The sequence below is a fragment of the Helianthus annuus genome, chromosome 14 (genome assembly GCF_002127325.2).
Source record: "Helianthus annuus cultivar XRQ/B chromosome 14, HanXRQr2.0-SUNRISE, whole genome shotgun sequence".
Taxonomy (NCBI): domain Eukaryota; kingdom Viridiplantae; phylum Streptophyta; class Magnoliopsida; order Asterales; family Asteraceae; genus Helianthus; species Helianthus annuus.
In genome coordinates, this window is record NC_035446.2 from 20,559,698 (window position 1) to 20,573,820 (window position 14,123).

A 14,123-nucleotide genomic window follows, 5' to 3' on the forward strand; every position below is an offset into this window, starting at 1 on the left:
ACCAAAGGAATTAGAAAATATTGTTGATTTTTGAGTAAAACATAATTTGCATCTTTGTGATTGATATGAAATGGCATCTTGAGCTCCTGACTTGTTTTTTATATCATCTCATCTGAGTTCCCATTGTTTCAATTTCTGAATTCTTTGTTTACCGTTACAAAACTGATGAAATATTGAAATGTCTAAATTGTCTTTGGAGACTAAATGTGTAAATTGCTTACTTCTTCTTCCTTATATCTCTTACTTCTAGGTTTGCCTCAACCAAATAGTCATAGTAGATATTATTATTTTTACAATTATTATTATTATTATTATTATTATTTACTCTCGATTAATACATAATTTATTATTATCATTATTTAGTCTCGATTTTTTTAATACATAGGTTAGGTCGTCAAATGGGCCAAAAAATAAAATAAATAAAAAGCGAGGCCCATCCATGAACACAACTCAACACCGGAATAGCTTCTCCTTCACCTTCAAAAAAAATAATATTAAATAAACAAAAAGCGAGGCCCATTCATGTACACCAACTCAACACCTACACCAACTCAACACCGGTAGCTTCACCAAAACAACAAGCATAATAAACATAAATAATAACAAATAAAGAAGTGTCCTCCTCCAGCCACATGTAACTGTAGCAGAAGAAGTGGCCTCGAAGAAACGAAGCTGCTTCTCTTCACCATATCATATCTTCCATTCCAACTCTCTTCCCCGCACATTCCACTTAGTCATCAGTCATGAGCCGATCCGAGATCGACACCAGCGCCCCATTCAAGTCCGTGAAAGAGGCGGTTGCCCTCTTCGGTGAGAAGGTTCTCGCTGGCGAACTTTCTGCCAACAAACGCAAAGAGGTAAGTCGATACAAATCAAAGTCTTAATATGTTTTGGATGAAGATGATTATGTTGATGATAGCAGGAGTGAATTAATATGTTTTAATGGCATACATCATATGGTTTAGAAAGCAAATTTGAATCTTCTTTTACTCGTGAGAAATCAAAGTCTTAATAAGTTTTTATGATAAAGATGATGACAGGAGGAAGGAGTTACTTTGTTTTTGCAGTAACTAGAAAAATTAAAAATATAAACTGTTTGGAAATTTTTTTTGAATATTTTAAGAGGATTTGGCTATTCTTTTACTCATGGTTATATTTGAAACTGACATGGAATTTAGTAAGTTATTTTGATGGTAAGTTGATCAAAATAATATACAAGTTACGGTTATATATAAACAAATGTACTTTTTTTCTTATTTTTCAGTTAATAAGGGTCATCTTATTCACACACTTTTATATGTTATATTCACACCTTTTTTACTCTAAATCTATATATATCCATGTATATCTTGAGAGTAAAGAAAAGAGAGGTGTGTAAATATTAAAAAAGTTAATAGGGACTTTCATTATTTCCACACAAAAGTAGTTATTTTATGGAGTTTAATGACCTTATTTCTTTATTGTATGGACTATAATAAACATGGATAACTTTTAAATTTTTTTGAAGTAAATGCATCATAACTTATGGAATGAAAATGTTTAAAAAGCAGGATCTAACCCTATTATACCTTTTTCGACATCTTCATGTCACTTACTAGGTTGCGTAATTTTAAAACAAATTCTTACAGGTCATGTAATACCAATAGCTATTACATTGAATAATATCCGATAAGCTGCACTCTTTCTATTTTTTTTTTTTTTCACGAAAAAAATCACTCAACATAATTTTCACATATAAATCTGTCTAAATGTAAAAAAAAAAAAAAAAAAAAAAAAAAATACACGAAAAGTCTGTCAATATAATTTTCAACATACTAAAGTCTTTACACTGTCTAGATTACATTACTTGTAAAAAAATCTTCAAAATAAAAACTCATTACGTCTTATATTCATCAAAACAAAGTTGACAGCAAAAAAGGCTAAATGTCATATTCATCAGAATTTGATAAATTTGAATTATTATTTAAGATATTTTTTAACAGATACATAGAATTTGGAAAATAATGTATGAACTTTAGCATAAAAATATATTGGGTTGAGAGAAATTAATTAGATAAAATTATCTTGAGAGGCTTCTTCGATAAAATGAGTAACTAATGTTGGTTTTATATAATATTATCCCATTAAACATTATTATTTTTCATCTTTATATTGGTACATAGAGGGGTCCTTTACGAATATAAAGTTATAATATGTGTCATTGCTAAAAAAAAAAGTCAATTATTTGACGAAGGATTAACTAAAAGTTAAGTAACGCATCCATTCTGACCGATCCATCACGCACTTGCCCCACTCACGGGAAAGGAATTGTGCTCTAAAATATTATAATTTATAAATTTCTTGTTTTTAACATCAACCAATATAAAAATTTATGATCTGCGTCATTTACATTATACTTCAGACTTTTGTTTAGCAAACATAATTAATAATCACTTTTTTGCACCTTATTCATCAATTTAATAGTCGATATTCTTTTATATATGTCTATAACTAAGGGCAACTATAACTTATACATTGTATATATGCCCAAAGTTAACTTTTAATGATATTTTTGTCGTAACATAGCTTTGTGCATTTGATTTATCTAATTCAGAAAAATGAAGAGAAAGTTCCTGGCCCGGTCATCATAGAATTAGAGGAAACCAAGCAAAGACTCGAGCAGGCTCAAGAAGATCGAATGCTAATGGCAACATGTCTCTCTTCTCTACAACAAGAGCTCGAACGCACCAAATGTGAGTTGCAACAACTTAAAGAGAGCTCAAATATCGTTGAGGAGGATGTTAAGTTCATACAAGACGTTGAAGTGAATACAAGTCATTCTGGGGTCGAGTTTCAGAAGAAGAGGTACGTGACATTTGCAAAGCCGCCTTCAGTTGAACAAGTTATGATCCAGTCTTGTGATGCAACGGTGTTGGAAAGGCAACCCTCTTTGAAGAAGAAGAAAAAGAAGCCATTGATCCCGATGATAGGTGGGATTTTTACCCGAAAGAAAAATATAATCCAAGTTTAAGACTTAAGTTCAATGATAAACGAAAAATATAGTAGAGCAATTTTACTGTGAGGTGAGATTTTCTTAAATTTGAGTGGACGCACCTTGAGAAAGTTTTCTTGTAATAAAGCACAGTACGAACAAAATAATAACAAACTTCTTTTTTCTAAAGTTTTCATTGTAACTAGTAACTAGACCCGCGCGCGTTGTTGCGCAGGTACATTGTAAACATCGAACGAATTAGTCCAGTCGTTATGTGACGCGTTAAGCATATGAAAACACACGTTTTTAAGTATCCTATTTAGATCAATAGCATTGCATTTCAATTAAAATGCAAAGTAATAGAATTTATATTGTACAATCATAACGTGTTTACATGTGACCAGACATATACATAGGAAACGTATAAAAAAAAGCATAATCAAGTTTTGAAACTTTACCCCTAGCGCGTTGTGGTGGGGTTGAAACATTAAGTAACTCGAATTTATACAAAATGTATTATATCTGATCCCATTCGATTCAGAGCTAAAATTATGGCGACACGTTGACGAATCTGAAAGGTACATAAAATAAGCACGAAAATGTATTACGTTGATGCATAGACCAAAATTTGAAAGAGCTGTAAAATGGAGTAATAATGTAGAGGTTAAAACTGCATTTCTTAAAAGTTAAGGGTGTATAACTAGTGAAAAAAGAAAGGACTATTTGTGTAACATCTACAAAAAGAAAGGAACACTTATGTAAGGGACAATTTATGTGAAAGTTATAAAAAAGGGACACTTAAGCAAAAAGCACCGACATTGTCCTTTAAGTTATATAATAATAATATGGGAAATGATACAGGGTGTAGAAGTAAGGTACTTGATCCGGCTTAAACGGTTAGACATTACTTATCGTCTTTTATGTTAATATTTATTATTATTGAGTACTAACCCGCGAAGCTCAGCGCATTGTAGTTTACACTACACTAGGTTATGGGCTTGTAGAAACATCCCCTAACTGGGCCTGACCCATTGAGATTAGGGTTGCCCATGTATCCTATATAAGGAGGTCTTAACCTCATTATTAGGGCAAGAGACATGTGACAAACCATGGGCGCAGGATTTAAGGTGCGAGGGGGGGCGCCCGACCCCCCGAACTTTTCGGTCAGTAGTGTTATATATGTACGTTTCGTATAGGATTTTGTAGGTATATACGTTTTCGACCCCCCCCCCCCCCAGTTTTATAAATAAATTACGTACATACATTTCCGACCCCCCAGTTTTAATTTTTTTATTTATATAGCCCAAATAAAATTTTTAATTAGCCCACATCATTATATTTGGTAGAATACAAGAATGTATATTATATAACCCAAATCAAATCATTATATAACCCAACTTAAAAGCCCAACCTATCCAAAAAAACCCAAATTCGTTTACATTGGGACATCGACCAGAAGAACAGAAGCCACAATTCAGAACTGCAGAATGGGGGAAAACGCAGGTTCCAGTCTTCCAGAACTGTTCGACTTAATCATATTTTGATTTGATTTAGATAGAAATTAGAGTTTGAAATTTAGGGTGATTTGTTAATTTGTTTTGTTATCAGATTATGCTATGGGGAAGAAAAAAAATGATAACTTATTTTATCAAAAGAAAGAATGAAGAACAAGTAGAGGGAATTGTTGATGGAGACAATGAGATTAAACGTCAAAAAGTTTCAACAAGCGAACCGGTTAATGAAGCGAATAATGAACCGGTTATATCACAACCCAACCGATAGCGGAAACATTGGGGCGCGGCACTAGGCGAACCAGATTGCTCAAGAGAATCGATAACAACTACTAAATGGCAATATTTAAAAGGTTCATTGTCCCATACCAATAAACAAACATTCCACAAACAGTTATCACAGAGTCACATCTCTTAAACAAAACAAGTCCGACAACCTAGATTTCTATCAGATGAGTTTCTAGACTACCTATCTTGATTTCAGCATAACATTCCATCAACCTGCCACATACGTAAAAATAAAAGTCAGTACATAAAGTAAAGGTGAGTACACAAGTTTGCATAAATAATAGTATGAAAAACGTTTACGCATAACCAGCATGTAACACGTAACGGGCGAAGCATGTAACTACCAACAATGATACAACCTAACCACGAGACTGCGTTGTAGAGTATGCGCGACGCATGTTCACCGAAGCGAACACGTGAAGTAAGTAATGTGATCCCTAGCAACCCCTGTCGCACAGGTGCTGAGTCCAAACTATAGTACTATCGTTGCTAGAGGCGGTCTAGTGTAACACTGTATAAGCATAGTAACAAGCATTCTACAAATCATGTATAGCATGCGTGGGGCGATTAGCATTTATAAAGTGTTTGCGTTGTGTGTTGTGTTTTGATATAGAACGTAAGTAACTCCCAAAAGTGCATTAAACGAAAATGGGTTCGAGTATACTCACTGTGTGTTTAACAAGTAAACACAAGCTAGATTGGATTGAAGGGAGCACGTCGGGTTAGCCTGTACACAGGAACAAAAGCATAAGTCTTCCACAGGGCTGAATGGTTGTAAACAAAATGTCGAACGGGTTAAGTGTTCGACAGGTGATCTGAACGGATGGGTTCCATCCGGGCGGATGGCCATTCGAACAGTGTGTGGGTGTTTGTGAATCGTTACAATTTGAAGTTTAGTTAAAAGCGTTTAAACAACGGATGTTTATAAAGGTCAGGTCATCCGAGCGGATGGTCATCCGGACGGATCGCCATTCGGGCGAATATTCTGCATTTGAAGTTTTTGTAAAATTTTCTAAGTAAAAGTTTTAAGTTAACGGAGACGGCATGACAACGTGTCAAACAACGGAATATACCAAATCCATTTCATTCTGACGGATGGGACCCGCCTATTCGGACGAACACGTTGTTCTTGATGATGATTCATGTTTGACCTGTTAATCGGTCCATCTCTTTGGTGGAAATCCGTTTTCAAGCCGGCTTTCGACTAAGGAACGAGTCGAGAGTCTGATTGAGTTCAGATTCCATCGATATCGTGTAAGAACCGAAAGAAAGTTCAAAATGAGTTGAAAAAGTGTTGAAATCTTTCATAACTTAGTTGAAAAGTGTGGGAATCCTTTAGATCTGGAACCAATCTTGATTAAATGGTGTTCCACAACAGTTTGCATAAGCAAATGAGGGGAAACCACCTTTGAAAGGCCCAAATCAGATGATTTCGAGAAAAAGTTGAAATGAGTGTGTGATTTTGATGAAGAAGATGGTGTAGAAGTGATTAGAGATGAAGATTAACGAAGATTTGAGGGAAAAAGCTTACAAATTGGCCTTGAATCGTGATAGAGTCTTGGGGACCGGATGAGAGTGTCAAAGTCTAAGAATGAGGGTGTACGGCTAGTATTTATAGGGGAAGGCGAAGGGTTAAGTCGGTGGCGAGTGGCAGCGTTCGGATGGCTCCATCCGGTCGGATGGTCATCTGGACGGATGGTCATCCGGGCGGATGTCCATTCGGACGGAAGGCCATTCGGACGGCCGAGTTTGCGCGAGTTAGTTTTCCAACTTTGGTTCGCTTGTTAAGCGTTGCGTTGCGTTTAATCGAGTTGCGAGTGAGCGTTTGTGCGTATAAGCGTTGCGTTGATAACCACATTACATTCTAAACAAGTAATTACACAATTAACACACATAATATAATAAATTCTGTGTTTCGAGTCTGCGTTGAGTTTGCGTTGCGATAAGCATTTAGTCTAAAATGCGATAAAATGCGTTTTAGTAGTAAGCGCTATAATAAGCGTTTAAATGTGATGACTGCGATTTGAATAAGTGTTGTAATATGCGTTTAAAATATGCGTTGAAAATATAGTTTAACCCATTGCGTTAATCGAATCCCTAGAGTACATGTGTTTACGAAAGAAAAGACAGCGATTGTTGGTGCACTACATCTGTCGACTACGTCTTCTATCAAGTCTTACATTGTATTGAATAGATTAGGGCACGTTTTACGAGAAAACTGGGAAATGTATGTGTTTTAGTTAGAGGTTTCGCTCATAGGGACATTAGCTTGTAGTTTCGCTTATATGTACATGATAGGTTTCGCTTATATGGACATGTGTCCATTGGAGCGAAACTACCATGCCTATATATAGTGGTTCATTTGAGCGAAACCATATCGATTCTCTTGTATTCCATGCCGAAGTGCTGCCGGTGTGAAGTTTGAGCTGTAAACGTTGTCAGATCAATACAATCAGCATATTTAGTGAAGATTCAGCTGTTTCTACCTCCTTTTCTTGTTATTCCACACCTGAAACGTAGTTGAACGCCTCTGAACGATTCAATCGGTTCGATACACGATCCTACAGCGATAGGTAACGATTTGAAAAATCGGGTTGTTACAGCCTCCTCTACTATAGAAAATTTCGTCCCGAAATTAAGGAACAGGTGTAACAAAGAGTTGCGGATATTTAGCTTTCATCTCACTTTCGAGTTCCCAAGTGAACTCGGCGCCGCGTTTGCCTTCCCAGCGAACCTTCACTATAGGAATGCGAGAGCGTCGAAGTTTCTTGGTCTCTCGATCCATGATTTCTACTGGGTTTTCCACAAAGTGTAGAGTTTCGTTTACTTGCAAATCTTCAAGTGGTACATGAAGATTTTCCTCAGCTAGGCACTTCTTGAGGTTCGAGACGTGGAAAGTCGGATGTACGTTGCTAAGTTCCCCTGGTAATTCAAGTCGGTAAGCCACTTTGCCAATTCTTTCCAGAATCTTAAAGGGACCCACGTATCGTGGCGCTAGCTTTCCTTTCTTGCCAAATCGGATCACCTCCTTCCAAGGTGAAACCTTTAGGAGTACGTGAACACCAACTTCAAACTCAAGGGGCTTGTGGCGTTTATCGGCGTAACTCTTTTGACGACTCCGAGCTTTCAAGAGATTGTCTCGTATCTGGAGGATCTTGTCAGTCGTTTCTTGTAATAACTCAGGATCGGTGATTTGAGCGTCTCTGATCTCATGACATACAATAGGTGATCGACATTTTCTACCATATAATGCCTCGAAGGGTGCCATTTGAATACTAGTGTGATAACTATTATTGTACGAGAATTCTACTAAAGGTAAATGCGAATCACAATTACCACCAAAATCTATAACGCACGAACGAAGCATGTCTTCAAGGGTGCGGATCGTGCGTTCAGTCTGACCGTCGGTCTGGGGATGGAATGCTGTACTGAGATTGAGAGTTGTACCGAGAGCGACGTGGAATGTCTCCCAGAGATGCGAGGTAAAACAACCATCGCGGTCAAAGATGATGTCACGAGGTGTCCCATGTCAACAAATGACTTCGTCGGCATAAATTCGTGGTAATTGTTCTACCTTGAAGTCTTCTCGTATCGGTATGAAGTGTGCGGATTTCGTAAGACGATCCACGATAACCCAAATGCTATCGTGACCTGATGGCGTGCGAGGGATTTTTGTAATGAAGTCCATAGCAATACTCTCCCATTTCCACATCGGGATTTCGGGTTGTTCGAGTAAGCCAGTGGGTCGTTGATGTTCGGCCTTAACTTTCGAGCAAGTTAGGCACTTTGAAACATATAGAGGGATATCCCTCTTCATTTTCGGCCACCAGTACCTGGCACGGAGGTCCTGATACATCTTATCGGCACTGGGGTGAATAGAGTAACGTCTTTTTCGCGTGCACTCCCTGGGGAGTGTAGACGTTGAGGATGTTGTAGATCTGATCGAACCCTTTCGTAGCCGAAATCCTTGTGTCCTGATGTGTGTAAAATGCAACATATAAAACACATCAATTAAGGCATAAAACTAACCCTTTTTAAGTACTAATGTTGGAAAAAGAGTGTTTTTGTCTTCCTTTTGTATTTTCAGGATGAAATGAGCTCAAAATCACAAAAGAAGCAAAAAGACCACTAATTCTACCATAAATACAAGAAAAGGAACAAAAGTAGACTGCCCGGACCCTCAACGGCACCTCCCAAAGCAAAAAGGAAGAAACAGAGCCTGAACACGCCCCGTGTCCAGCGAACACGGGGGCGTGCCCAGGAAGCAGCAGAAAAGACAAACCAGTAGAAGCTTCCATTGCCCACCACGGGGCCGTGTCCAGCGAGCACGGGGGCGTGGTGAAAGTACAGCAGGCGCATTAATTGTAATTCGCAATTACAATTAATGAAGAGAGAGAGTGTCAGGCGGGCACGGGGCCGTGTCCAGCGGACACGGGGCCGTGTCCAGCCTTCTGTTCAGCCTATAAATAGAGGAGCTTGGCTTCATTCTCTCTCATCCCTTGGCACACCACCTCTCTCACACTTCATCCACCACCCACCACCACCATAACACCATCATCCACCACCATCATCCAATGTCCATCATAGAGTGTGTGAGTCGTCTCGGGATCCAAGATTGATCGTAAGAGTTCTTGACAATCAAGGCCATGTTTGCCTAAGTCTCTTACATCACTTGGTGAAGACAAGTGTTTAGTATAATACTTTTTATTTTTAATCTTTTGCACTTTTTATTTGGTTTTGTATTAATGACTTTAATAACTAGTTACTTATGTTGAAGGTGATCTTTCCTTATCGTTTGTCCGTGGTGTCTTGGCGTTATTTTACTGTCTATATAAAATAAAAGATTTTCACCATTCATATCTCCACGGTCTATATGGAGGTATGTTGGCTACCTGGTCGGGGGTTAAGGGAACGGTTTGGTAAGGGTCTTGCCCTTGTTCAGCGTTTAGAGGTCCTGCTTGGGACCTGGGTCAAATTTAGTAGGATCTCCTTCAATGCCCATAGGTATTGGATGGCGGGGATCCAAACTCTTTGACCCCCTCATAAGTTAACTACTATTAATACTATAACCCGGCTATTTAGGACTGTATCCCTGCTGACTCAGACTACTTAGCCGAGGGTAACGTCGCCGCCAAAAGCGGGGCCTACCATAATTTGCATTAATAACTTAATTCATTATCTTTCAATAATCCGACCCTTTAGGATTGTATCCTTGCTGACTCAAACTACTGGGTTGAGGGTAACGTCGCCTTCAAAAGAGGGGCCTACTACAATAACTAAGATAATCTCTTAAACAAGTGCAAAAGTGCGAAAATAATCAAAGGTTATACTAATACACGTGTCGGATCCAAGTGATTCATCTTGTCTATCTGTTTTTATTTTATTTTTATTTTCAGCATTTAGTTAGTTTTTATTTTTTAGTTTAAAACATTTTTCTAACCTTTTTGATTTGATTAGACGTTGAGGATAAACCGGTATTAAAAGCTCTTGTGTCCTTGGACGACCTCGGTATCTTACCAACACTATACTACGTCCACGATGGGTGCACTTGCCCATATGTGTGTTTAGTGTTAGTAAATATCGTGTTTTATAAATTTAAAACTTGGCTAAAAGTGTAAAAAGGGCTTAAATATATATCTAAAAACATATATACACTAACACGCATCAAGTTTTTGGCGCCGTTGCCGGGGACACAAGGATTTTAAGAAAGCTTAAAATCGACGGCCTAATCAGTTTTTCAAAACCTTTTTTAAACGCGCGCATTTTTTCTGCATTTTAGTTTAGTTTTTGCATTTACAGTAGCCTGAACACGGGGCCGTGCTCACTGAACACGCCCCCGTGCTGCATATTTTTAGAGTAGATACCCAGATACAGAGTCTGAACACGGGGCCGTGCTCACTGAACACGCCCCCGTGCTCAACGTGACCAGTAACTTTAATTAAAACGCCCAGATACAGTCCCTGAACACGGGGCCGTGTTCACTCAACACGGGGCCGTGTCCAGCTTCTGTTTCCGTCTTATTTTTGTTTTCTGGTCCTGAGACTCAGTTGTGATCTGTTGAGTTATTCTTATGGATCAATACTCAAGAGGTTACAACTACACCTATGATGAGGATGATTATAGGGGTAATTATTGCACTAATTGTCGTAACGCACGCTCGGTTCAATATAATACTTCATATCAACCATCTAATTCATACAACCATTATGAGGAGCCCAGGTACGAGCCATCAACTTCATACACATCCTATGAAGACCAAAGGTATGAACCTACTCCCTCATACTCATATTTTGATGAACCAAGGTATGAGCCATCATACTCATACTTTGAAGATTCAACATATGAGTCACCACCTTCATACTCTTATTATGAGGAACCATGGCGTGAACAACCCACCTCATATGAGTACTATGAAGAACAAAGTTTCGACCCTTATCCATCATATACTTACAATGAAGAACAATGGTGTGAACCATCTACTTCATATGAGTATTATGAGGAACCAAGGATCGAACAACCGGATTCAAGCTTTGAGGATCCGAATTCTTTCAATCTCACCGAAGTGACCAATAGGATATTAGAACACATTAAAACTATCGAACGTTGCATAAAAGAATCTCGCGCAAGGGAAGAGGAATCCTGCGCAAGAGAAGAGCTAAAAAATGATAATAACGTAGAGATAGTTGAAAGTGTAAAAATGGAAGAACAAGAAAGTGAAAAACCGACACATGAGTTAAACAACGAAAATGGTGAGTCCGATAACGTTAAAATTCAAGAAGAGTCTAATTTTGAAAAAATTAACCTCTTGTCACCTACTTTCGAAAACCATTGTTTAATAACCCCTCATGCTAAGTTTTTAAAAGAGTTAAACACTAGTGCTAAAATCAAAGACTTTGTAAGCGTTAAGTTAACTAATGATCAAACCTCGCTAATAAAAGAAGACCCTTTTGAAATTAACATTACACCGGTTCCATGTTTCTTTCAAAATTCATTTATTAGTAATATAACCATCGATAAGGATCTTTGCGTTAACATAATGCCTAACTATATTTTTGAAAAATTAAGTATTAGTGATTTTACTCCACTTCAAATACCCATTTTTCTATCCGATCGGAAAGTAATAAAATCAATCGGTGTAGTTGAGGATATTTTGGTTCAAACAAATCAAATGGTAATCCCAACCGACTTTGTCATCCTAGATGACGCTCCTTTAGTCTTGGGAAAACCTTTTGTACAAACTCATAAAGCTTTGAAGAACCGGAAATTCAACAATCTACCTCTTCAATTAGGGGCATTCAAAAGGAGCATAGATCTTGAGCGCTCAATGAAATATCCTTTTGGCAACAATGACCCCCTAATTGAAGATGAAGCTGAACCACCCGATACAACCAACGAAGAAGACCACTTTGTCGAAGAAGAGATAGCCATAGAACAAACTTTTAAGGTTCTTGATCTAGATGAGCCACAAAATAAGGTGTCTTCTAAAGACCCACCCATTGAGCTCAAAGAACTTCCTAAAGGTTTGGAATATGCTTTTCTAGGCAAAGATGGTAGTTTACCCGTAATTATTTCATCTAAATTAAGTAATATAGAAAAAGAGAAATTAGTTAACTTACTTAAAAAACACAAAAACGCGATCGCTTGGAAGCTTGTAGATATTAAAGGAATAAGCCCTTCCATGTGTACGCACAAAATTTTAATGAATGATGACTACAAGACGGTAATTCAACCACAACGAAGAGTGAACCCCAATGTTCAAGAAGTGGTTAAAAATGAAGTCATCAAACTACTCGACGCCGGACTAATCTACCCTATCTCCGATAGCCCGTGGGTAAGTCCAGTCCAAGTAGTCCCAAAGAAAGGAGGTATGACGGTAATAACTAACGAGAAAAATGAATTAATACCAACGAGAACCGTCACAGGATGGAGAGTCTGTATAGATTATAGGAGATTAAATGAAGCAACTAGGAAAGACCACTTTCCATTACCCTTCATTGATCAAATGTTAGAAAGATTATCCGGTCATAAATTTTATTGTTTCTTAGATGGTTTTTCAGGTTACTTTCAAATACCGATAGCACCAGAAGACCAAGAGAAAACAACTTTCACATGTCCCTACGGAACTTTTGCATATCGACGCATGCCATTCGGTCTATGTAATGCGCCTGCAACATTCCAACGTTGTATGGTCGCCATTTTCCATGTTATGATCGAAAAGACAATGGAAGTCTTCATGGATGACTTTTCCATCTTTGGAGACTCATATGACCAATGCCTCGATAATCTTGAACGAATGCTATCCCGATGTGAGGAAACTAACCTCGCCCTTAACTGGGAAAAATGCCATTTCATGGTAACAGAGGGAATAGTACTCGGTCACAAGATCTCAAGCGAAGGAATGGAAGTTGATCGAGCAAAAATAGAGACTATTTCTCGATTACCTCCTCCATCCTCCGTGCGAGCAATCAGAAGTTTCCTAGGGCATGCCGGATTCTATAGAAGGTTTATCAAGGACTTTTCAAAAATTTCAAGACCTCTAACAAAATTGCTTGAAAAAGATGCACCCTTCATCTTTGACAAGGAATGCAATCAAGCATTTCTAACCCTTAAAGAAATGCTAGTCAACGCACCTATCATGATAGCGCCAAATTGGAAATTTCCTTTCGAAATCATGTGCGATGCAAGCGACTTTGCTGTTGGAGCAGTCTTAGGACAAAGAAAAGAAAAACATTTCCACCCAATTTATTATGCTAGTAAAACTCTTAATGATGCACAAGAAAATTATACAACTACAGAAAAAGAATTACTAGCGGTGGTATTTGCTTTTGATAAATTTCGTTCTTATCTTGTTCTTTCTAAAACTGTAGTTTATACAGACCATGCAGCCATCAGGTACCTCTTCAAGAAGCAAGACGCAAAACCCCGTTTGATAAGGTGGATTCTACTCCTCCAAGAATTCGACATTGAAATCAAGGACAAAAGAGGAGCGGAAAACACTGCTGCAGATCATCTCTCACGCTTAGAAGACCCAGCTTTGGAGACAACCAGGGACGAGCAAATCAACGAAAAATTTCCCACGGAGTCCCTGGAAATGATGGAAAGTAGACAAGAACCGTGGTATGCCGACTACGCTAATTTCTTAGCTAGCGGTATAGTCACCAAAGGATGGCCACATCATCAAAGAAAAAAATTCTTTGCCGATGTAAAGCATTACTTTTGGGAAGACCCCTATCTTTTCAAAATGTGTGCCGACCAGCTCATCCGAAGGTGTGTCCATGGTAATGAAGCGCGAAGAATACTCCGTCATTGTCATGAAGGTCCATACGGAGGACATCATGGTGCCGCAAGTACCG

General features: G+C 38.1%; 1 protein-coding gene across 1 annotated transcript; it reads left to right on the top strand.

Moving 5' to 3' along the window:
• The first annotated feature begins 507 nt into the window (after positions 1-507).
• LOC110908183 (WEB family protein At1g75720) lies at positions 508-3,160 on the top strand. The gene is made up of 2 exons (XM_022153082.2): positions 508-857; positions 2,594-3,160. Exons 1-2 carry the CDS (start codon positions 744-746, stop codon positions 3,008-3,010), a joined length of 531 nt encoding a protein of 176 aa, XP_022008774.1. The 5' UTR covers positions 508-743; the 3' UTR covers positions 3,011-3,160.
• The last annotated feature ends 10,963 nt before the right edge of the window (positions 3,161-14,123 follow it).